This window comes from Mobula birostris, chromosome 6 (genome assembly GCF_030028105.1).
Source record: "Mobula birostris isolate sMobBir1 chromosome 6, sMobBir1.hap1, whole genome shotgun sequence".
Lineage (NCBI taxonomy): Eukaryota > Metazoa > Chordata > Chondrichthyes > Myliobatiformes > Myliobatidae > Mobula > Mobula birostris.
In genome coordinates, this window is record NC_092375.1 from 9,398,532 (window position 1) to 9,425,261 (window position 26,730).

At 42.2% G+C, this 26,730-nt stretch overlaps 1 protein-coding gene across 1 annotated transcript in view; it reads left to right on the forward strand.

Moving 5' to 3' along the window:
* The first annotated feature begins 4,219 nt into the window (after nucleotides 1-4,219).
* LOC140198808 (SAM domain-containing protein SAMSN-1-like) overlaps nucleotides 4,220-26,730 on the forward strand; it is a 74,147-nt gene continuing 51,636 nt past the window's right edge. The window contains exon 1 of the mRNA XM_072259867.1: nucleotides 4,220-4,502. Within this exon, the coding sequence (XP_072115968.1) occupies nucleotides 4,446-4,502 (57 nt within the window). The 5' untranslated portion in view covers nucleotides 4,220-4,445. The remainder of the gene's footprint in view (nucleotides 4,503-26,730) is intronic.

The following is a 26,730-nucleotide window of genomic DNA, read 5'->3' on the forward strand; positions in this document are numbered from 1 at the left end:
CTGTGCCAGTGACGGGGCTGGCCGATGCCCACAACCCTGTGCTGCCTCTTGCGATACTCTGTGTTCTTGTTTATCCTTCATCTGAACCCGATGGAAATATGGATCTCGTCTCACTGAAACTACCACATAAAGGCACATCATCAGATATGTGATTCCAAAATCTTGTGTGGCCTCAAACTCTCCCTAATAGTCCATGACCTAGACGTTCTGCCATTGATTCAAAGTAAATTGATTATCAAAGTACATGTACTATCCTGGGATTCATTTTCTTCCAGGCATTTACAAGGAAATAAAGAAATTCAAGTCAAGTTGAGTTTATTGTCATTTAACTATGTACACGTATACCATCATATGAGACAATGTTTCTCCAGGCCAGGGTGTAAAGCGCTGTAGTACACATAACACACAATGACTTAGATAAAATCTACAAATGAATTACGCATAAATAACCAAAGTAAAGTGCATAATTAAATATTGTAAAGTACAGAACATAATAACCGGTGACATGTCGAATGCGATGCGGCAGCGAGTTCAGAAACCTAGTGGCCTGATGGAAGAAATTATTTCCCATTCTGACTGTTCTTGTTTTTATGCATCAGTCGGGATCGTTGATAATATGCAGTGCTCCTGATAAATGTCCGTGATGGATGGTAGGGAGACCCCTGTGATCCTCTCAGCGGTTCTCACTGCCCTTGGTCGGGATTTCTGGTCTGATGCTCGGCTGCTCCCATACCAGATGGAGGTGCAGCTTGTTGGGATGTTCTCAACAGTGCTCCTGTAAAATTCAGTTAAGATTCAACAGAATTTTGAAAAAAAAAACGACCCAGAACAAAGATTGACAAACATCCACAGTGCAAAAGACAAAAATAAATAAAAAAGTTAATAAATACTGAGAACATGAGTTGAAGAGTTCTTGAATGTGAATCACTCCTTTGATTTGTTCTTCTGATTAATGTTCCCTCTAATTTTTTTTAAAGCTGTCTGGACCAACCATTGCTCTGAGCTGGAATCTTACCCAGCCTGAAAACTGTGGAGCACTTTAATAAAACATTATATAAGAGAGAATACCAGCTGCGCAGTGTCAAAGGCTATGTGAGAGGGAGCATTTCAGTTACTGTATGCACTGTGCTTGTGACGCTAGTGATGCAGTGTCTAAACTGCTGTGCGTGTAACCCTGATATCTGGAGGAAGTCTAGAGACTTGATCATGACAGCAACCAACTTTAAATTCACTTAATAAGCTGGATGTTTTCTTGATAAAGCAGGTCGCCAGTAAAAGCACCAGACTGTGCTTTGAAGAGGAAATATATCAACCTGTTTGTAACTTCAAACTTTTCAATGTATTTAACTCTTAAGTAGTCTATGAAATGGTCTAACATGGTACGCAGTTCAAGGACAATTATGCTTTAAGGTGATTGATGGAAAGTCCAGGAGTGATGCCAGAGTTTTTTATATAATGAGAGTGGTAGATGTATGGAATCCACTGCCAGGGGTGGTGATGGAGGCAGGTACATTAGGGACATTTAAGGGACTCTTAGATAAGAATATGGATAAAAGAAAAATGGAGGGTTATGTAGGAAGGAAGCATTAGATTGATCTTGGAGCAGTTAAAAGGTTGGCACAAAACTATGGGCCAAAGGGCTTCTTCTGTGCTGTAATGTTCAATGTTCTCCATTCTATGTTCTATGGAGAAAAGAGGAATAGAGTCCTCGATCCAGGTAAATGAACGAATGACTGAATGAGATTTGCTTTTTCATTTCAATTGCATATCCTCCTCAAGTGGTTATGGGTGATACACCAAAGGAGGTGTAAGGCATTGCTTCCCTCCACTGGCCTGCAGGTCACCCTTGGGCAAGATGTAGCACCTGCCTAGCATCCCCTCTTCCAAGCAGGGTCAAGTGAAGCCATGGGAGCAGGTGGTGGATATCACAAGTCCTGGTTATGTGACCACTAACGCCAGGGAGACAATCCCTGAAGAGTATTGACAATGGTAGGGGTCACCCATCTTGTAAAGACACTGCCTAGAAGAAGGCAATGGCAAGCCACTTCTGCAAAAAAAGATTGCCAGGAACAATCATGGAAAGACCATGATTGCCCACGTCATACAACCCAGCACATAATGAATCGACTTCAAGTAGTTGAACTTGCCAAGAAGTGACACAAACTAGAGAAAATCTGCAAATGCTAGAAATCCAAAACAACACACATAAAATGCTGTTGTAACTCAACAGGCCAGGCAGCATCTATGGAAACCAGTGAAGTCAACATTTCAGACAGAGACCTGATGAAGGGTCTCAGGCAGAAATGTCAACTGCTGCCTGGCCTGCTGAATTGCTCCAGCATGTTGCATGTGTGTGTTGCCATGAAGTGAGCTGTATGCTTCTTCTGTCTATGAGCTCGTATGGACATTCACTTCTGAAATATAGATTTAATATATTTTAGTTATAATATTATGATAACAATTATAATATATAATGTATTTAAAGTGGAGGTTGATTTGATCTTGATTAGTAAGGGTGTCCAGGGTTACAGGGAGAAGGCTGGAGGATGTGGTTGAGAGGGATAATAAATCAGAATCAGCCATGCTGGAATGACAGAACAGACTCAATGGGCTGAATGGCCTAATTCTGCTTCTATATCTAATGGCCTAATGAAATCTTTAGTTTCTATTTTCTAATTGTACCAATTCTGTTTCCTTTGCCCAGAGCAAAGGGGGATTATCTGTTCTGCATACAGTACAGATCATTTTAATCTAGCTGTCTCCATAGCCTGGATTACGATGATTAATGAAAATGTAAGTTCTTCATTGTACCTGTATCGTACCATACTTGTGCAAATGACAATACGCTCCATTGACTTAACTTGGTGATCTCCACTTTAACAATGAAGAACAGAGGGACTTTGGAGCACAAGTACGTACTGTACTTCATTGAAAGCGGCTTCACAGGTAGACAGGATGGGGAAAAAGGCAGTTATATGTAGATGCTTTAGAGAGTGCTCAGAGCAGACTTGCCAGGATGCCGCCTGATTTAGAGAGCATGTCTTGTGAGGAGAGGCTGAGCAAGCCCTGGCTTGTCTCTTTGAGGAGAAGGAGGATGAGGTGTGTCTTCATAGAGGTGTACAAGATGACATGAGGAATAGGTCAAATGGACAGCCGAAGACTTCTTCTCAGGGTGGAAGTGGCTAATTTTAAAGTGATTGCTGGAAAGGATAGGGGGATGTCAGAGGTAGGTTTTTTTTACACAGAGTAGTGGGTGTGTGGAATGCCCTACCAAGGGTGATGGTAGAGGCAGATACATTAGGGGCATTTAGAAACTTTTATACAGGCACATGGATGAAAGAAAAGTGGAGCGCTATGTGGGAGGGAAGGGTCAGACTTATACTTGGAGTAGTTTGGAAAGTCACCAGAAGATTGTGGGCTGAAGGGGCTGTAATGGTCAATGTTCTATAATGCAGGTAAGCAGTGTAATGCAGGGTAGTGTGACGTTTTGAGGTAAGGAAAGAGGCTGAGAGCTAGAGGAAGAGAATGAAATATCAAATTGCTGGTGTTCATTTATACTGCTTTCTGAAAATCCACAAACTGGAAATATTAGAGATCTAAAATAAGAATAGAAAGCATTAGAAAAGCAGGCTGCATGCTTAGAAAGAGAAAAGGAGTTGATACGACTCCTTTTCAGTCACGCAAAGGGTTCTTCGACCTGAAACAAGTTCAAGTTTATTGTCATTCAATTGTGTACATGTCCACCACCAAACAAAACAATGTTATTCCAACCCAAGGTGCTCAACATAGTGCACAACACATAAAAGGTAATATTACCGCAAGTAAATTAGAAAGTAAAAACACATATCCCAGAAGATTGACATTTAGCATAAAATGCATTTATGACGGAAGTTAAGAAGTAAACAGTCAAGAGACCTGGGTGGTGGCAGGGAGTTCAGTAGTCTCACGGCCTAGGGAAGAAAGGTTGGCTCTGTTTCTCTTCCCACAGACGTGGACTCACCAGCTGAGTATTTTCTGGTTTTCTTATCCTTGTGCCCTGTTTGGAAGATCAAACATGATCTGAAAGCTGCCGTTATTGTTCAATTTACTTTTTATTTGAATATTTCCATTTAAAAAATAATGGCGATTAGAATTTGAGGGGTGGAGCTAAAATATTGCATGATTTTGTGAGGGAATATTGCTGCTATTTCATTTGTAGCAGACTGGAAAAGCAATCAGTCCCTCCATTTGCTTATTCTGGGTCAGTTGATTTCTTTAGTTCTGCTTCAGATACTGCACAATTTTTCCTGTAACTCATCACAGATAACACTTCCGTTACTGTGAAGGAAGTCAACTAGCTCCTCTGATCTGACATATTGTGGTTTCCGAGTCTGCAGCTCTTCATCTCCAGCCGTAGGCTTGGTATCTTTTCTTGAGAGGCAGGCGTTTAAACGAACTTCAGGACGATGATACGGCGAAAAGCTTCGAATGCTTCAGATAAAGAGAAATGCGTAAAGCCCAAGGTACGTTTGAAACCGAAATTTTGTACAATATCCTAGCAGGCAGAAGGGCAAGTATGAGGGAGAAGAAACACTCAGTGTTTCAGGAACAGCTTCTTCCCCTCAGCCATCAGATTTCTGAATGGACAGTGAAACCGTGAACACTTCCTCATTAATTTTCTCTCTTTTTGCACTGCTTATTTAATTTATTGCTATAAGTACATATTTATTATTGGAGTTTTTAGCTTTTTTATGTATTGTATTGTGCTGCTGCTGCAAAGCAAAAAAATTATTGATGTATGTCAGTGAAATTAAACTTGGTTCTGATCACTGTGAGATAGTACATAGGGTTATCATCTAGTAATTGGGAGGCACGGTGAATGCAGGATGTGGATAGCCCAGAGACCATACCTGAAAAGGTGAGTCACAGTACACCACAAGATTGTTGCTAAGTCTGGTCAAGTGAGATTTTGTGAAAGGCAGAACTTAGCAGGAAGTCTGATTGTTTGGGATTCCTTGTATTGAGCAGATCAAGAATATAAGAGATTTTCAAGAAGATTCGAATATAAAAGCAAAAATGTACTGCTGAGGCTTTATAAGATCAGACTGCACATGGAGTATTATGGGTAGATTTGGGCCCCTTCCCTTAGAAAGGATGTGCTGGCATTGGAGAGGGTACAGAGTCGGTTCATGAGAATGATTCCGAGAACGCTTATCGTATGAGGAGAGTTTGATGGCCCTGGGCCTGTACTCGCTGGAGATTAGAAGAATGAAGCCTATCTAACATTGAAAGGCTTAGATAGAGTGGATGTGAAGAGGATGTTTCCTGTAGTGGGAGAGTCTCTGATCACAAGACACAGCCTCAGAATAGAAGGACATCCTTTCAGAGCGAAGATGAGGTGGAATTTTTTTCAGCCAGAATGTGGTGAACCTGTGGAATTCATTGCCACAGACAGCTGTGGAGGCCAAGTCATTGAGTATATTTAAAGTGGAAGTTGATAGATTCTTGATTATTCAGTGCATCTATGGGGAGAAGGCAGGAGAATGGAGAAATCAGCCATGATAGAATGATGCAGCAGACCAGATGCGCCAAGTGGCCTAGTTCTACTCTTATATCTTACGTTGGGATCAAACAGGTAGATGTTTAGATACTGGGATAAAATAGGAAGGGATTCATTCCAAGGACTGAATCCACTGGAAAGATTCTAATAGATATGTATGGTGTTTAGTTTACTTGGGAGGAATTCAGTCTGCTGGGATTTGAGGAAGATTTAGTTTTAAATTTGAATCAGCAGAATCAGAATCAGGTGTATTATCACGGGCATACACTCAGTGGCTACTTTATTAGATACACCTGTACACCTGCTTGTTAATACAAATATCAAATCAGCCAATCACGTGTCAGCAGTTCAATGTATAAAAGGATGTTGGCATGGTCGAGAGGTTCAGTTGCTGTTCAGACTAAACATCAGAGTGGGGAAGCAATATGAGCTAAATGACTTTGACTGTGGAATAATTGTTGGTGCCAGAAGCTGTGGTTTGTGCATCTCAGAAACTACCTATCTCCTTAGATTTTCATGCAGAGCAGCCTCTAGAGTTTACAGAGAATGGTGCGAAAAACAAAACAAAACAAACAAAAACACAGGTCTGTGGGCAAAAACGCCTTGTTAATGAGAGAGGCCAGAGGAGAATGGCCAGACTGGTTCAAGCTGACAGGAAGGTGACAGTAGCTCAAATAACCACACCTCACAACAGTGGTATAGAGCATCTCTGAATGCACAGCACATCAAACCTTGAAATGGATGGGCTACAGCAGCAGAAGACCATGAACAGACACTCAGTGACTGCTTTATTAGGCACAGCAGGTACCTAATAAAGTGGCCACTGAGTGTTTATTGTGAAATTTATTGTTTTGTAGGAAGAAACTAATCCAGTGTCACTCTGCTGTGGGCAAATGTTGGCTTATTGGCACTGTGAATTGGGAAGTTATGCCCCTAGAAATCCTTGACGAGCAGCAAATTCTGAAACATGAAGGGACTTCGACAACTAGGGTGACTTGGAGGGAGAGGTTTTAGTTCACTGGGACCTTTATTGGGATGGGAGAAGCTTAACGCAGAATTTCCAGTGGTTCAGAGTGGCTGGGTAGCATGTAGAGTGTGGTGGAAGTACAGACAGCAGGCATGGTAATCACCACCACTGAGCACATCTACAAGGAGTGCTCTTGCAGGAAAGCAGCATCCATCATCAAGGACCCCCCACCACCCAGGCCACGCTCTCTTCTCATTGCTGCCATCGGGGAGGAGGCACAGGAGCCTTTGATCCCACACCACCAGTTTCAAGAACAGTTGTTACCCTTCAACCATCAGAGTCCTGAACCAGTGTGAACAACTTCACTCACCTCAATGCTGAACTGGTTCCACCACCTATGGACTCACTTTCAAGAACTCTACAACTCATGTTCTCAATATTTATCCCTCTGTCTATTTATTTAGTGACATAGAACGGAGCTGGCCCTTCCCAGTCCTTTGAGGAGTGCCACTCCAACAACGTCTGACCACTCTAAATTAACCCTATACTAATCACGGCACAATTTACAATGACCAATTAACCTACCCACTATGTCTCTGGACTGTGGAAGGAAAGCAGAGCACCCAGGGAAAATCCACACGTTCCGCATGGAGGACATACAGACACTCCTTATCCAGGCTGGGATTCAACTCTGAATTCTGACGCCCTGAGGTGTAATAGTGTCACACTAACCTCCATACTACCATGGCCCATCATGGTAGGTGTTACTATATAAATGCAATTTTGACTTGTATACGAAAAGGGAACAATCAGAGATGGGGCATAGGATCCTGGGCCTATAATCTCTCTCGCCAGGTAGAAGCAGCATCTTAAACTTCAGGGTGGAGAGAGTAGAGGAAGTTTAGATTTCAAAGTTCGAAGTAAGTATACAGAATACGAGTATGAAATTCGTTCTGGAACTCATTCAAGAAAACATCAACCACCCAATGTGTAAAAAAAAAGAGAAAATATACAAATGGCAGAAAGTGAGTGAACAACACATGGAATATCAAAGATCAAACCAGCAGTATTCAGTTTAGTTCAGTTCAGCCCTGTGCTGCTTGCCAAAGCAAGTTGCAGGGCCATTCTTCGTCGAAATGCCTCAGTCTGCATCGATCGCCCTGATCAAACCGCACCAAAACAGCAAATGAAAGAGTAACCAGAATCTAGGAAGCATTTAACATGAATGTCAAAGCCTCCCAAAATGAGACCACAGCCTTGCTGATCAATCCTGGCCATGTGAATCCCAAGAGTCCTGCACTTTCCCCAACGGCAACTAGCAAGAGGGAGGTGTAAAATATGAAATATCCACTGCAAGGGGTGTGTATTTATCAAAGTAAAAGTCAATTTATTATCAAAATACATACATGCCAACACATACTACCTTGAGATTCATTTTCTTTTGGGCACCTACAAGAAAATAAAGAAATGCTGTAGAACTTATGAAAAAGCAATACATAAACAAAGAGAATGTGCAAAAGACAACAAATTGTTCAAACAATAAAGACATAATTAATACTGAGGACATGAGCTGTAGAGGCCTGGAAAGAGAGTATGTAGTTTGTGGAATCAGTTCAGAGTTGTGGTCAGTGAAGTTATCCATGTAAACCTGGTGACGTGGGACCTAAAATACCTCCTGCCCGATGGTAGTGTTAAGAACAGAGCATGGCCTGAACGGTGAGTGTTGCTTTCTTGTGGCAACTTGCTTTGTAAATAGAATAGAATAGAACTTTGTTGTTATTGCTCAAGACAACAAGACTGCAGTGCCTCTCCAGTCTGCGCAAAACAGGTATTTACGATACATGCAGGATGGCTTAATAAAAAAAATTCCCATATTTACATGCAACAGGTGACTTTGATAGTCCATAACACTCAAAGGCCATTGGCAAGCCAGGGTGTAGCATTATTCAGCTGCATAACAGTACTCAAGAAGAAGATGTTTTTCTGTCTTTCTGTCTTGGCGAAGGTGTTTCTATATCTCCTACTAGAAGGCAGGAGATTGAACAGACATTGTCCGGGATGGGATGGGTCTTTAATGATGTTACAATCGTGCTGTAGGCATCGAGAGCTGTAGATTATCTTCAAGTCTGGTAGTTGAGTGTAAAGGTGCTCAACAGTGGGAAGGGCTTTGCCTGTGTTGGGCAGGGCTATCCACTCCACTCTCTGTTATTGAAACATGTTCTACTTGCCCTCTGACTAGTATCCAGGTAGTGTGTACGGTTGTTTGGAGGTAAAGTGTTTGGAATATGTGATGGCTGGCTGTAGCATCTGAAGACTCACCGTTCGCTTTCTTGTGAAATTTCCTTCCGTGGTATGAAAGACTTTGATGAAGCAATAGCTTTGGTATTTTTTTTCAGACAGAAGCTGTCTGTACAATTTAAGAGATCAGAACAACGCTCCCATGACCAACGCTTCCTTAATCCTTTTATGTTCCTTTCCGAGGGGTTTGTATCTCCATTACCTGCCATGGGGAGGATCTGATGAACACAATAGTTTATACAGTTCACTACAAGGTTCAAGGGAACATATAACTCCCTGGCAGGTGTTGAAATAGATTGCAGAATTTGAGCAATTTTCTATTGTCATAGCTCTGAACATTGTATATGAATATGTATGTGTGTGTGTGTCTTTATGTACATACAGTACGCATGTGTGTGTGTGTGCCACCTCTTAGACACCTACACACTCTAAGTACTTAAACACTTGATGAGGCCATTTAGCTCTGTGTGCTGAGTTGCTTTCCAATAGCCCCGGGAAGTTCCCTTTTCAAATGTTTATCCGATCGTCTTTTGGATGTTCCTGTTGAATATGTATCAACTGCTTACTCAGCCATCAAGCCCTAAATGAAAAATTTCTCCTCGAGCTCCTCTTCTTCTTCAGCCAATTAGCTTCAAAATATTTAAAACATGGAAATCTTAGGACCTACACCATTAGTTCAGGAACAGTCATTACCCTACAACCATCAGGCTCCTGTCCAGCGAGGATAACTCCACTCACCTCAACTCTGCAACCTATGGACTCACTTTCAAATCCTCTGCAACTTATATTCTCAGTATTATTTGTTTTTTATTTGCACTTTTTACAAAAGGAGCGAGGGAGAAACCGGGGAATTATAGACCGGTTAGCCTAACGTCGGTGGTGGGGAAACTGCTGGAGTCAGTTATCAAAGATGTGATAACAGCACATTTGGAAAGCGGTGAAATCATCGGACAAAGTCAGCATGGGTTTGTGAAAGGAAAATCATGTCTGACGAATCTCATAGAATTTTTTGAGGATGTAACTAGTAGAGTGGATAGGGGAGAACCAGTGGATGTGGTATATTTGGATTTTCAAAAGGCTTTTGACAAGGTCCCACACAGGAGATTAGTGTGCAAACTTAAAGCACACGGTATTGGGGGTAAGGTATTGATGTGGGTGGAGAATTGGTTAGCAGACAGGAAGCAAAGAGTGGGAATAAACGGGACCTTTTCAGAATGGCAGGCGGTGACTAGTGGGGTACCGCAAGGCTCAGTGCTGGGAACCCAGTTGTTTACAATATATATTAATGACTTGGATGAGGGAATTAAATGCAGCATCTCCAAGTTTGCGGATGACACGAAGCTGGGTGGCAGTGTTAGCTGTGAGGAGGATGCTAAGAGGATGCAGAGTGACTTGGATAGGTTAGGTGAGTGGGCAAATTCATGGCAGATGCAATTTAATGTGGATAAATGTGAAGTTATCCACTTTGGTGGCAAAAACAAGAAAACAGATTATTATCTGAATGGTGGCCGATTAGGAAAAGGGGAGGTGCAACGAGACCTGGGTGTCATTATACACCAGTCATTGAAAGTGGGCATGCAGGTACAGCAGGCGGTGAAAAAGGCGAATGGTATGCTGGCATTTATAGCAAGAGGATTCGAGTACAGGAGCAGGGAGGTACTACTGCAGTTGTACAAGGCTTTGGTGAGACCACACCTGGAGTATTGTGTGCAGTTTTGGTCCTCTAATCTGAGGAAAGACATCCTTGCCACAGAGGGAATACAAAGAAGGTTCACCAGATTGATTCCTGGGATGGCAGGACTTTCATATGAAGAAAGACTGGATGAACTGGGCTTGTACTCGTTGGAATTTAGAAGATTAAGGGGGGATCTGATTGAAACGTATAAAATCCTAAAGGGATTGGACAGGCTAGATGCAGGAAGATTGTTCCCGATGTTGGGGAAGTCCAGAACAAGGGGCCACAGTTTGAGGATAAAGGGGAAGCCTTTTAGGGCCGAGATTGGGAAAAACTTCTTCACACAGAGAGTGGTGAATCTGTGGAACTCTCTGCCACAGGAAACAGTTGAGGCCAGTTCATTGGCTATATTTAAGAGGGAGTTAGATATGGCCCTTGTGGCTACGGGGATCAGGGGGTATGGAGGGAAGGCTGGGGCGGGGTTCTGAGTTGGATGATCAGCCATGATCATAATAAATGGCGGTGCAGGCTCGAAAGGCCGAATGGCCTACTCCTGCACCTATTTTCTGTTTCTATGTTTCTATAATTTGTCTTCCTTTGCACATTAGCTGTTTGCCAGTCATTGTCTACATGTAGCTCTTTCGTAAATTCTATTGCATTTCATTATTTTCCCATAAATTCATGCAAGAAAATGTTTCTCAGCGTAGGATATGGTTGGTGACCTGTATGTACTTTAATAATAAATAATACTTTGGTCATGACTTGACTATGGTTTGGAAATCAGGTGTATTTATAGTCAGCACACTTTAGAACGTGAGTAGAAGTGATTCACAAGGACACATCAACAAGGAGCCCTACCACAAGAAAGGAGCACCCATTACAAGAACCCCCAACGTCCAGGCCACACTGTCATTGAGAAGGAGGTTTAGGAGCCCCAAGTCCCACACCAACAAGCTCAAGAACAGTTATGCCCCTACAACTATCAGGCTCCTGAATCTCCACGGATAACTTCACTCATCCCCACAACTGAACTGACTTCACAACCTACAGACTGATTCTCAGGGACTCTACAACTCATGTTCTCAGTATTATTTATTTGTGTGTGTGTGTGTGTGTGTGTGTGTGTGTGTTTATATTTATTTATTTATTTGTATTTGCACAGTTTGTGTTTTTTTACTCATTGGTTATTTATCAGACTTTGTGTGTAGTTTTTCATTGATTGTGTTGTATTTCTGCGTTATATTGTGAATGCCTCCAAGAAAATAAATCTCAGGGTCATGTACAGTGTCATGTACGTACTGTGATGATAAGTTTACTTTGAAACTTGAAGGCTATTGCTTGAAATTTAGGATTGTAGTCACAACGAGAGATCAGATAGGTTTGGATGCTCTCACGGGAATGTAAGAGGCTGAGGGGTGACCTTCAAAAGTTCAAAGGTTCATTTATTAACAAAGCATGTATCCATGTAGAACTCTGAAATTCATCTTCTCCAGATAGCCACGAAACAAAGAAAGAAAATGAAAGTCATTCACAGAGAAACATCAAACCCATCCCCCATCCAAAAAAAGAATGGCATCCCAATCATCAACCCCCCCAACTCCGCTCCCCCCGCACAAAACAGAACATGAACATCGACGCCCCCAAAACCCCTCCTCCCACAAAAAAACTGGCAGAACACAATAGAACATCAGTCCCCAAACTCCCTCCCCAAAAACAATGAAACAGAAAAGGAACAGGCAATAAGAAACCATAGTCTGAAGCAGTCCACAGTCCATAAACACATAAACACAATAGACCAATCCATAAACGCAGAACCACAATACCATCCTCCGATATCACCGGCACTCATCGAAAGAGAGGGGCACCACACGAGTCAGAGAGGCCTACCCGCCTGCCACAGAGAGCCACGTAGCGATAGGCCGCTCACAGTCTCCTTCTCCGGCAGCGATCAAAAGGAAAGCACTCTTGCTCGCCTCCGCATTCGCCCGATCTCCATCAGCACTTCAGTCGGCTCATGTTGTGTCTTGAAGTTTCTTCCATATTGAGGCTGTCTGAGTACGCGCTCGCTTTCCGGAATGTTCTTGAAGACAGCAAAGTGTTGGATGACTCAGTTGATCTCCAAACTGTAAATCACATGATCTCACTGTGTAAATCTCCATTTTGTTGTTGGGTTCTGTTCTGTAATTTCTTGTAGAAATGCATTAAAAAATTAATTTAAAAAATTTTTAAAGAAACAAAAAAAAATGATCTAACAGTCCCAGAAACACACTGAAGGACAAAAACGGAGGTAAAAGACATAAAAAATACATTTTTGCGGGTTATCTGAAATATGTCAACCAAGGGTATATTGTACGCTGATGTCATCTTGACTTTGTGGAGGATTATAAAACTTTGAGGGCTTAGAAAGGGTAGATGGTCTTTTTCTAATGATAAAGGAGTCCAAAGTGAGAGGAAATAGTTTTAAGGTGTGAGGGGAAAGATTTAAAGGAGACCTGAGGGGCAACTTGGAGTGCCATGGTAGCGTCACGATTAGCGTGACGCTATTACAGCTCCGGACATCATAGTTCGGAGGTCCATTCCGGTGTCCTCTGTATATTCCTTCCCGAGTGCATGTGGGTTACTGCCAGGATGCTCTGCCTTTCTCCCACAGTCCTACGGCATACTGATTGGTCATTGTAAATTTTTTTGCCATTTTATAGGCATCCGTTATTCTCATGAGACCACGGATTTGCTCCTTAGAAGGTTTCCAGGGCACAGGCCTGGGCAAGTGTGGTAAACCATGTATATATGTTGTAACTCGGTTACCTGTCTGGACACACCCCTCTGCTGACTGCCCCTGTGGCTCCTCTGACTGCCCCTGTGGCTCCTCCCACAGAGTCCTGTATAAAGGTGTTCGTCTTGCCCCTCCCCCTCAGTCCGGGGGCAGACACTCACTGTGGAGGTCGTATTGTACAGCGAATAAAAGCCTTTCAGTATTTTACCAAACCTCAGTCTTTTGGAGTAATTGAAGGTGCTTCAGCAAGGTTGTATGGAAGACCGGCAGTTGCCCATGCTGCAAGTCTCCCCTCTCCACAACACCAATGTTGTCCAAGGGAAGGGCATTAGGACCCATACAGCTTGGCACCAGTGTCGTCGCAGAGCAATGTGTGGTTAAGTGCCTTGCTCAAGGACACAACACGCTGCCTCAGCTGGGGCTCGAACTAGCGACCTTCAGATCACTAGACGAGCGCCTTAACCACTTGGCCACGCGCCAACACTTTTGCCATTAGGCTAGGGTTAAATAGGTGGGTCGCTGAGCTGTGGGGCTCACTGGGCCAGAAAGACCTGTTCCACGCTGTGTCTCTAAATAATTGCTGCATCTTAGCAGCGACTAAATGCATCGAAGTGCCAATTTTTATGCTGTTCTTTTCTATGGCTCTAGGACTATAAGCAAATAAACAAACTTTTTCACACAGACACTGGGTGGATTGTGAAACGAACTGCCAGAAAAAGCTGTTGAGATGGGTACAATCACAATGTTTATGAAGTATATAAATGGGGATATGGACAGGAAAGGTACAGAGAGATGTAAGCCAATTGCAGGAAAGTGATAATAATTTAGACAGGCATCTCAGTCAGCATAGACAAGTTGAGCTGAAGGGCCTGTTTCAATGATGCACACCTCTATGACTCTAACATGTGTCTGAACTGCTGACCCTCTCACTATGAGTACATTTTCTCTCAATCAAACTTCTTCAGATTCTAAACACAAGAATTTCTTCTGACACTGGAAATCTAAAATAACACACACAAAATGCTGGAGGAACTCAGCAGATCAGGCAGCATCTATAGAATAAAAAAAAATCGATATTTCAGGGCTAAAACCCTTCATCAGAACCTGTGTCTATCCTGATGAAACGCCTTGGCCCAGGAGCATCAACTGACTGCTGCCAGATCTAATATTTTGTGTGGGCTCTTCGAAACCAAAATGAAAACATATTTTTTTTTTACAAAACCAACCAGATCAAAACTCTTTTCCTGTCGTTTTGCAACCCACTCACAATGTTCAGATACCATATTTGATGTTTTCAGTATTGGGACCTTCCATGATGTAATCAGATGCCATTTCACTATCTACATGTGGCATCTAATCTCAGATGTCACTGAGTCGCTTGTCATACAGTCAGAGGAACATGTAGAGACTGTACTTTTCCACAAGCATTGAACAAGGTCTTTGATGATTCATGCAGCATCCTGCATCATGGTTGGACAGTCGGGAGAGCTGGGTATTGGTATAGGCTTATTTCGGTCACGTACTGTACACCAAAATATATTGAAAAGAAGCAGCAAATAGTGCAAGTTCTCATTCAAGTTCAAGTTCAATTGTCATTCGACTGTACTCATGAATACAGCCAAATTCAGCAGCATTTCACTGGTACCAAGGTACAAAACCCAACACCAACAGTCACACACGCCACAGAGCACATATAATTACGATGCAGAAAAATGTACAGTTACGAAAAAAAAATTCAGAAAAAATGAATTTAGCCCAAGTTCCAGAGTGTCATAGCCAGAATGATGGCGCATGGATTTTGTCCTGGAGTCATGTTTCTGCGAGAACAAGCACGCAGAATTTCCTCATCTCGTGCAAATGTAGCCACAGACAAATGCAGTCCAGGTGGTCTTCCACTGCAGATGCTGGACATCCAGAGTAACACACACCAAATGCTGGAGGAATTCGGTAGGTCAGGCAGTATTTATGGAGAGGAATAAAGAGCCAATGTTTTGGGCTGAGAGCCTTCATCAGGACTTGGCCTAAAACGTCGACTCCTTATTCTTCTTCATAAATACTTCCTGACTTGCTGAGTTCCTCCAGCATTTTGCATGTGTTATACAGGTCAGTTGTACATTGAGGTTGTAAAAAGAAAAGCAGAATGCAGAACATCAAAGTCAAAGTAAAATTTATTATCAAATTAAGTAGACGTCACCGGATAATACCCTGAGATTCATTTCTTTACATGCATTTACAGGAAAGTAAAAAGATACAATAGAATTTATGGAAAATGATATACAAACACTGTGCAAAAGAAGACAAATTGTGTAAATAAAAAATAAATAATACTGAGAGCATGAGTTGTAGAGTCCTTAAAAGTTACTCTGTATGTTGTGGAATCAGTTCAGTGTTGCAGTTTAGTGAAGTAATCCACACTGGTTCAGGAGCCCAGTGTGTGTAGGGTAATAACTGTTCTGAACCTGAGCTAAGGCTTTGTACCTCTTTCCAGATGTAGAAATGAGAAGAGAGCATGGCCTGGATAGTGGGGGTCCTTGATGATGGATGCTGCTTTCTTGTGAATGTGAATGTACTCAGTGATGGGGAGGGTCAGTATGTGGGGGACTGGTCTGTATCCACCGCTTTCTGTAGTCTTCTCTGTTCCTCGGCATCAGTGTTTCCACACCACACCAAACTGTGATACAACCAGTCAGGATCCTCTCCAATCTGCATTTTTAGAAGTTTATCCACAGTGATCTGACATCTGATCTACACAATAGCATTGAATTTACGGAGAAAGTGCGGTGCAGGTGGGCAAATACAGTACAAGGACCACAATGAGGTAGACTTCATGTATTTGTGTATGTGTCTTTTATTCAAGGGTCTGATAACAATGGGTTAGATGCTATCCTTGAGCCTGGTATTTGTACCCATAAGCTTTTATAGCTTCTGCCCAATGGGAGACAGGAGAGTGCCCGGGATAGGAAAGAGAGAATGTCTGGAGTGGGAACGAGAGAATATCCAGGATAGGAATGAGAGAATGTCTGGAGTGGGAACGAGAGAATAGCCAGGATAGGAATGAGAGAATGTCTGGGGTGGGAATGAATGTCCGGGGTGGGAATGAATGTCCGGGATGGAAATGAGAAAATATCTGAGGTAGGAACGAGAAATATCCGGGGTGGGAACGAGAGACTGTCCGGGGTGGGAACTGTCTTTTCTTATGCTGGCTGATTTCCCAAGATGCCGGGAAGTATAAACAGAGTTAATGGAGAAGAGGCTGGTTTCTGTGAAGCCTTGGGCTGCATTCTCAACTCTCTGTGATTTCTTGTGGATTTGGCTGAGTCCTGACCGCTGGTACTGTATGGGTAGAGTTTGCACATTCCTTCTGTCACTGAATGACTGAGACAAGATAGCCTGACACTGAGCATTGTCTATGGACATGTGAAGTCCCACACCTCTCACTAAGGGAGGAAGCTCATTATATGAACTGATCACTGAAACCTAGATTAAAATCTACATGAGAAACCTACATAGTGCAACAGAAAGTCTGCAGAAATTATACCTGTACGCAGTTCCAATAACCCAGCTCCAATCCCGACCTTGGGTGCTGTCTGCGTGGAGTCCAGAACATAGAATATTACAGCTCTCTACAGGCCCCTCAACCCACAACGATGTGCTGACATTTAATCTACTCTAAGATCAATCTAACCCTGTCGTCTTACACAGCCCTCCATTTTTCTAACATCTACGTGTCTATATCTCAGAGTTTCTTGAATGCCCATAATGTATCTGCCTCTACCACCAACCCTGGTTGTGCACATTCCATGCACCTACCACCCTATGTAAAAAAATTAACTCAGACATCCTCCCTCCTGTATTTTCCTCCAATCACCTTAAATTATGCCCTCTTGTATTATCAGTTTCTGCTCTAGGAAAATGTTTTTGGCTGTCCAGTTGATCTGTGCCTCATACCATCTTGTACACTTCTATCAAGTCACCTCTCATCCTCCTTCACTCCAAAGAGAAAAAAAACCTACCTTGCTGAACCTATCCTTATAGTAGAGCATCTCTTATAAGCATAGGTTCAGTAAGCTAGGGTTTTTTTTTCCCTTTGGAGCAAGTCCAGGCAGGATCCTGGTAAATCTCCTCTGTATCCTCATTAGGACAGGTGATCAAAAGCTTCTCCAGAGAGGGAAGTTTCAGGCAGAAATGTAAATCAGTGGAGACTTTCCTTGGGTTTGAAAAGTCAGTGAGTGTGGTCACTAACGAGTGGGTGGTTGAAATCTGGGAAGATACAAGCAGTGGAAGATAAAGAGATTTCATAGGGTTTCAGGAGAGTTGTAGGTGCTTAAGGTGTTGCTGACCAGATAGATCTTGGGATCCAAGTTTATAGTTCCTTGAAAGTGGCCAGGTCAATAAGGTGGTTAAGAAGGTATATGGAATGCTTGCTTTTATTAGTTGAGGTATTGAGTTCAAAAGCCAGAAGGTTATGTTGCAACTTTATAAAACTCTGGTTAGGCCAGATCTGGAGTATTACATACAGTTCTGGTCACCCCACTACAGGAAGGAGGTTGAGGCTTTGGAGAGGGTGCAGAAGAGGTTTACCAGGATGCTGCCTGGTTTAGAGGGCATGTACTATCATGAGAGGCTGGATAAACTTGGGTTATTTTCTCTGGGATGGTGGAGGATGAGGGGAGATCTGATAGAGGTTCATAAGATTATGAGGGGCACAGATAGAGTGGACAGAGAGTATCTGTTTCCCAGGGTTGAAATGTCTAATACCGAAGGGTGTGCATTGAAGATGAGAGGGGGTAGGTTCAAGGGGGATGTGAGGGGTAAGTTTTTTACTCAGAGAGTCATGGATGCCTGGAATGCTCTGCCTGGTGTGGTGGTAGAGGCGAATACATTAGAGGCTTTTAAGAGATATTTGGATAGACACATGAATATAAGGAAGATGGAGGGATATGAACATTGTGTAGGTAGGAGGAATTAGTGTTTGGATGTTTTTGACTTGCTTTTTAGCTGGTTCAGTACAACATTGCGGGCTGATGGCCTGTTCCTGTGCTCCATTGCTCTATGTTCTATGTTCTGGAGATGGAGGGCATTGAAGATAAAAGCCATCACTATCTCTGCAATCTGCTGAACCAAATGGTTGATATGTAGATCTATGACGCATTCAGTAATTTTCCATATCTTTGGTTCCATCAGATAACTAAACTGCAGCCCCAGAATCCCCTACCTTTTCTGCACCCTCTTTCACTTTTCTTCCTGTTGAGATCAATTCTTGCGGCTTGCCTCATTGATTGTGTCTTAAATGGTGTGATCAACTCTGCCTTCCCCTGTCACCCCGAATCCACCTTCCCAGGTGAGGGAGGGTATGCACTGTCCCAGAAATTCAAGGATGGGTGATTGGTTTGAGGGGAGAGAGGTGACTTTTACCATCTCAGTTGTCAAGGTGAAGCCAATGCCTAATTCAATTGGAAGACCGTGCAAATCATTTGCTGAGAGGACAGATGGAGTATTGTGTGCAGTTCTGATCACCAAGCCATCAGAAGGATGTCATTCAAGGATGAAAGGGACTCACATTGTGGGTGAAAGGGTCTGTTCCTGTGTTGTTACTGTTTGATGTTCCATGTTCTGAGGAAGAGGGAGAAGATTACATGGACAGATGGGACCATGGACATGAAATGCAGTCAGCCAGGAATTTATTGAAAGAACAGATGAAAAGGGTCTGACTATTCCTGCTACTGACCTGTGTGTCCTCTGCCATGGGTCTCTACTTCTTAGTCAGTGATACACCACTGTGCGTCTGGGCATTGGACTTCCTAACCGATGGTCAGGGTGCACAACCGCTTCTCCCTTCCCTGCTTATGGACTGTTTGTCCTACTCCTGTCAGGGAGGTGGCTATGTAGCATCTGCACCAGGAACAGTAGACTCAATAGCAGTTACTCCACCTCCCCCCCCCACCAAGCCAACAGGCTGATCAATACCTCCACCTATTAACCCACCTCACCATCCCACCACCGATACATCCACGTCAACCACACCTCTCTACAGCCCCTCAGCACCCTTCTTCCCTCCCCCCGATCCACTGCCATCTTGCACTTGATCTCCGCACCTCATACCTGCACAGACATGGTTACTGTACTGTTGTGTTTCCATATACTCTACTGCTGCCTAGCAGAGTTCCTCTTCTCAAGAATCACTGTCTTGTGTTCTGATTTCCTGTTGTCACCTTATGTTCAGATACTTAGTTCAACAACTAGAATCGCTTTATGTCCAGCATATACAATGAATCTATGTATATAAGCTAATCTTATGTATATATGGCCTCAATCAGTATCAGAGTCAGGTTTCTTTTTTTCCAATATCTTATATCAATTTCTTACATAAAAGAATACAGAATATGGTAAGATATATAATATATCAATTACAATATACTGAAATCACAGATGAAGTGTAATTACCCCATCTCCATATAAATTAAATTTAAACATAATATTGCAAAGAGATAATTTTATTATGCAAAAAATCTAAACCCACTACCACAAAAAAAACAGCTGTTTGGTTAAAAAAAAAGGAAAAAATCCTTATCATGTAGTAAAACATATTATTAGCCAACATCTGTACTTAATAGCAAATCAAAGACTTTGAAAATAATTCAAGAAAGGTCCCCACAACGTTAGAAAATCTTGTCTAGGTTCAGAAATTGAACAGCGAATCGTCTCTAAATTTAAGTACGACATAACATCACATAACCAATGAGTATGAATAGTGGCATCCTTCCACTTAAGCAACAATGCCCTCCTGGCTATAAGAGAAATAAAGGCCAAAATATGCAGATCATGTCTCTCCAAAACAATATCATTTCCTCCAACAATACCAAATAAGGCAGTCAAAGGATTAGGTTTAAAATTTACTTTAAAAAGCACCAAAAAAGTTTGAAGTACTTCCTTCCAATATTTTTCAAGACTCGGACAAGTCCAAAACATATGGATTAGTGAAGCTTCTCCATTGTTACATCAATCACATTAGGGAGATATATCTGAATAAAAACGAGACAGCTTATCTTTAGACATATGGGCCCTATGAACCACTTCAAATTGTAGAAGGGAATGATGGGCATATAACGATGAGGTATTAACCAATTTAAAAATTTCATTCCAAGAGTCCTCAGAAATTGAAATCTGTTAATCTTGTTCCCAAAGGTTTTTAATTTTATCTAAAGGAATATTTCTCGTTCCCAACAACATATCATAAATATTAGATATAGATGCATTATGGAAGGGTGTCAAATTCAAAATTATATCAAATAAATTTTTATCTGAACTTTTAGGAAATGCATGTACTTGAGAACGCAGAAAGTCTCTAATTTTTAAATATCAAAAAAAGTGAGTTCTCGGTAGGCTATACTTAACTGACAGTTGTTCAAATGACGAGAGACTATCTCCAAAAAACAAATCATGAAAACATTTAATACCCAATCTATTCCACTCTTTAAAAACTACATCAGACATAGAAGGTTTCAAAAAGTAGTTAGAAAAAATGGGACTGGAAAGTGAAAAACTCAATAAACCAAAATATTTTCTAAATTGTGCCCAAATCCCCAAAGTGTGTTTAACTACAAAATTATCAGTTAAATTACTTAAAGATAAAGGAATTAGGAATTGAGGATCCGAGAAGAGAAATGACACAAAATTTATTAACAGAGTTAGCTTCTAAAGAAACCCAGACCGGACAGTCCTCTCGATTAATATAATATAACCAAAACGTAAGATTCCGTATATTGCCTGCCCAGTAATAAAACCTAAAATTGGGTAAGGTTAAACCTCTATTCTTTTTAGCTTTTTGAAGATGAACTTTATTTAATCGAGAAATTTTATTTTTCCATATATGAGAAGATATAATAGAATCCAAAGAATCAAAAAAGGAATTAGGAATAAAAACAGGTATGGCCTGAAATAAATATAAAAATTTAGGCAAAATATATTAGGTTTAATATAAGCAACACTCATAAAATGCTGGAGGAACTTAGCAGGCTAGGCAGCATCTATGAAAAAGAGTAAACTGTGTCCTGGTTAAGAGTCATGGCCTGAAATGTCGACAGTCTACTCTTTTCCATAGATGCTGCAGATTTCCTCTTGTACGGGCCAAGTTTAATATCACTAGCATATATCGTGATTTTTTTTGCAGCAGCGCATTGCAATACACAATAATAAAAAGCCAAAACTTATAAAATATATAAAAAAATAAGTAATATAAATAGCACAAAAGACAGCCAGAAAAAAGAAAGATAAAACAGAGTGGAGTAGTTCATTCACAAACAAGAGAAAATCCGCAGATGCTGGAAATCCAAGCAACACGCCCAAAATGCTGGAGGAACTCAGCAGGCCAGGCAGCATCTATGGAAAAGAGTGCAGTCGATGTTTTGGGAGGAAACCCTTCAGCAGGACCGGGTTTCGGCCCAAGACATCGACTGTACTTTTTCCTATAGATGCTGCCTGGCCTGCTGAGTTCCTCTAGTATTTTGTATGTGTTGAGGAAGCTCATTGTTCATTCAGAAACCTGATGGCAGAGGCTAAGAAGCTTTTCCTAATCATCGGTGAGTGTCTCGAGTATGTCTTCAGGCTTTGAACAGTTACTTGAATATTGTGTTTTATAGGGTTGCTTTTATATTTAATGCTTATTTTGGTTCATTATGCTCTAATTGATCCAAAGTAACAATCATTTCATTCTCCTTTACACTTGTGACAATAAACAATCCTGAATCTTGAATCTTGAATGGTTCACAAATTCTTCACAGAAGACACAATGAAGAGAAGAATGAAAGGACTTGTCTGATGTGGCCTGAAGCTAATGTGAAGCAGCTTTGCCCATATCCAGTCGCACCCTTGTAGGTACACCTGTACACCTGCTTGTTAAAGCAACAATTTAATCAGCCAATCATGTGTCATCAGCTCGATGCATAAAAGCATGCAGACATGGTCAAGAGGTTCAGTTGTGGCTCAGCCCAAACATCAGAATGGGGAAGAAATGTGATCCAAGTGACTTTGATCGTGTGTACAGCCTAGCATCACTTTATGGGCATACAAACAATCCATGTATTTAAGCTATCTTATGTATTTATATTTATTTTGTGTTTTTTATTATTATTATTGTGTTCTTTATCTTTTGTGGCTTTTCTTCTGCTACATTGGATCTGGATTAACAATTATTTCGTTCTCCTTACTCTAAAGTACAGGAAATAAACATTAAATAATCTTGAATCTCAACTAATCTTGAAAACACCTTGTTAATGAGAGAGGTCAGAGGAGAAAGGCCAGAGCTGCCAGGAAGGCGATAGTGACTCAAATAACCACATGTTACAACAGTGGTGTGCAAAAGAGCATCTCTGAGCACACGACATGTCGAACCTCGCATTGGATGGGCGATAGCAGCAGAAGAGCACAAACACTCAGCAGCCATTCTTATGTTTATTATGTACAGTAGGTACCTGATAAAGTGTATGTATAACTCTGTTATGTCTGTAATAAATTCACACCGCTGGGCTCAGCCATTGTGACACTCACAGTGCACAGTCCTAACCATGGTTTCATTTTGTGCTTGGACGTTAAAAAGTTTTAGTGCTGCTCTATCAGATGATACGCAGATGAAGAGAGGTGGGGGAGGGTTTGATTCATAGGCTTGATATTTTAGTCCTTCTAGCTGCTAAAACAAGTTCACACCCCATCAGCGGACAGAGATAGACACAATTCAATGAAACCTCAAAGCACATTTCACAAAATGAATTGCTTTGAAACATGCTGACTTGTCAAACAGGCAGAAAAACTCATGTTCGGTTTCAACAGAAATATTGATCTGAAGTAACTGGACTGAATGCATTTATAAAGTCATAGTGGTCTACAGGATAGTAACAGGCTCTTCATCCCATCTATTTTATGCTGACCTGGCCTTCTGCCTAGTCCCGTCTCTCTGTACTGGGTCCATAATCTTCCCATCCATGTACCATGAACAATTTTCACAACACACACCAGTGAAATTGAACCAGATTCTGATTACCACTTCTGCCAGCAGCTCATTCCACACTTGCACCAGAAGTCTCCCCTCAGATTTCACAAATAGGTGTAGGTACTCTGTAGCAGTAACTTTGTTTGAGTGCTAGATAATGGCAAGAACATGGGGGGAGGACATCTTGTAAGGCAGAATTGTATCTTCATGAAGCTCTTAGTCTAGAATTTTGTCCCTATTATAGAGGCTCATAAGATCACAAGAGGCACAGATAAGGTGAGTAGCTATAGTCTTTTCCCCAAGAAGTCATCATCATAAACATTAACATTTTGTGCCATGTCGTATGACATGGGTGATCATGTTTTTGACCATGACGATGTTTGTTCTCGGCAAATTTTTCTACAGAAGTGGCTGCCATTGTCTTCTTCTGGGCAGTGATTTTCCAAGACCAGTGACCCCAGCCATTATCAATATTCCTTAGAGATTGTCTGCCTGGCGTCAGTGGTCGCATAACCAGAACTTATGATGTGCACCAGCTGCTCATCCGACCATCCACCACCTGCTCCCCTGGCTTCACATGACCCTGATCGGGGGATGGGTGGGGGGAGTTAATCCGGTGATACACCTTGTCCAAGGGTGACCTGCAGGCTACTGGAGGGAAGGAGTGCCTTACTAGGAGAGGGGAGTTCAAGACTAGAAGGCAAGGGTTTAAAGTGAGAGGGGAAGAGTTAAAGAAATTGAGGAGCAACTTTTACGCATAGAGGATGGGGGTTATATGGAACAGGCTGCCAGAGGAAGTGGTAGAGGTGGGTACAGTTGCAAAATGGAAAAAGCTGGTTGCAGACATCAGGAAGGAGGGGTGGGGGCGATGCACATGCTCCTGTTTACATTAACGATGTTGAGGCTGAATGCTTCAAGTTTCTAGAAGTGAACATCACCAAAAGCCTGATCTGGCCAAACGACGTTGACGTTACGGCTAAGAAAGGTCAGCAACTCTTCTTCCTCAGGAGGCTAAAGAAATTTTGGATGCCCACATTGAACCTGACCAATTTTTATTGACGCACCACAGAAAGGATGCGCCATGGCTTGATACGTCATCTGCTCTGCCCATGACCACAAGAGACTGCAAACAGTTCAGTACATTACGGAAACCAGCCTCCTCTCCATGGACTCTGTCTACACTTCTCACTGCCTTAATAATGCAGCCAGAATAATCAAAGACCCCACCCAGTCCACTCATATCTGTTCTCCCCTCTTCCATTGGGCTGAAGATACAAAAGCCTGAAGACACATACCACCAGGCTCAAGGACGTCCTCAACCTCACTGTGATGAGACTATTGAATGGTTCCCTAGTAGATGATGGACTCTCGACCTCACAATCTACCTCATTATGATCTTCTACTTCATTGTCTACCTGCACTGCATTTTTTCTGCAGCTACACAGGAGAGAGAGAGAGAGAGAGAGAGAGAGAGAGAGAGAGAGAGAGAGAGAGAGAGAGAGAGAGAGAGAGAGAGAGAGAGAGAGATAGAGAGAGAGAGAGAGAGAGAGAGAGAGATAGATAGATAGATAGATAGATATGATGGAGATGGATGGCAATTTTATTACTCCACATTCATTGAAAGATCCACACACTTTGTGGATGTGACTCATACACTGAGCGAGAGTGTGTGAGTCTAGAACCAGAAGGCACAGCCACAGAATAGAAAGACACCCCATTAGAACAAGGATGAGAAGGAATTCTTTAGCCAGGGGGTGGTGAATCTGTGGGATTCATTGCCAGAGACGGCTGTGGAGGCTAAGTCATTGGGTACATCTAAAGCAAAGGTTGATAGGTTCTTGATTACTCAGGGCATTAAAGATTGCAGGGAGAAGGCAAAAAAATGGGGTTGAGAGGGAAAATAAATCAGCCATCAATGGTCCAAGTGGCCAAAATGTGCTCCTATGTTATAACAGGTGGGACAGTAAATGGGGAAATAAGGTTTTTGCCTCAGGATTAACTGCACATTTGCAATGACTACATTTTAACGCAACCTTTTTACTAAGAATTAACCACAGCCACTGCCGAACTCATTCCTACTGACGCAGGATTAACAGCACTCACGTCACTGCCCAAATTCTAGAAACCAGTTGATCTGTTGTGTGTAACATGACAACATTATAAGTTTGTGGGAACCCTTGTTAGCACATACCGATGGGAACCTGTCCCGTGTAACCACCAACACATTCCTGGAGACCATTTATAAATATTAATAAATATGTGGGAACCCCTGTAAATATAAGCACATTCCTGGCGGCCCTCTCTAAATACTGACGCATTCCCCCTATAACTACAGACGTGCCTGAACACATCAAAGTTCAAAGTATGCCCAGGCACCCTTTATAAATACTCACACATGCCTGTGGACCAACTATAAATACTGACAAATTCTTGGGGATTCCCTGTATCTATAGACATGTGCTTGAACACATGCCTGGTACTCTTTTATAAATTCTGACACATTCTTGGGACCTTTTATAAGTATTAAGACGTGCCTGGAGACCCACTGTCAATACAAACATGTGTTTGGTGCGCCCTATCAATCCTGACCGTTTTCTGGGAACACCTGTAAATACTGACACCTAACTGGGGAATCTCTGTAAATAGTTGAATATGTCTGGGGACCCCTGTAAACATAGGAATATGGCTGGCAGCCTCTAAAATACTGACACGTTCCTGGGGACCAAAAGACCATAAACATAGGAGCAACACATCCAAAATGCTGGAAGAACTCAGCAGCCCAGGCAGGGTTTCAGCCCAAGACATCGACTGTACCTTTTTCCATAGATGCTGCCTGGCCTGCTGAGTTCCTCCAGCATTTTGTGTGTGTGTTGCTCGGATTTCCAGCATCTGCAGACTTTCTCTAGTTCGACATGTACCTGGGGCCCCCTGTGTGTAGAGGCACCTTCCTGAGGACCCTTTATAAATGCTACCAACTTCCTAGGGCCCTTCTGTTAATGCAGTCATGTACCTTGAGATCCTTTGGACGCACGGACACTTTCTGTTAGTACAGATAGCTGCCTTGGAACCTGTTGTAAGTTCAGACATATTCCTGGGGACCCCAGAATTACAGTGCGCTCTGGGGGATTTTTTTTATGACACTCACCAGCACTTGAGTTGGGAGGAGGAGTAGGCCACTCCACCCACCAGCCCTGACCCACAACACAAAACCATTATTATTGGTCCGATTGGTACATCAGCTCCACAAGCCTAACTATCCTCAGTGCCCGTTAACCCTTTACTGACCCAGAATCTAATTACATTAAAACAACAGCAGTCCTACTTTCTCCTCCCTTTGAATACAGGCCCTTAGCCCTTGTGCTGACCTTTCAAATTTGGCTTTCTGGCCAAGTGTGCAGACAATACAAAAGGATAGGTGGAGGGGCAGGAGGTGTTGAGGAATTAGGGAGACCACAGAAACACCTGGATAGTTTGGGAGAATGGGCAAAGAAGT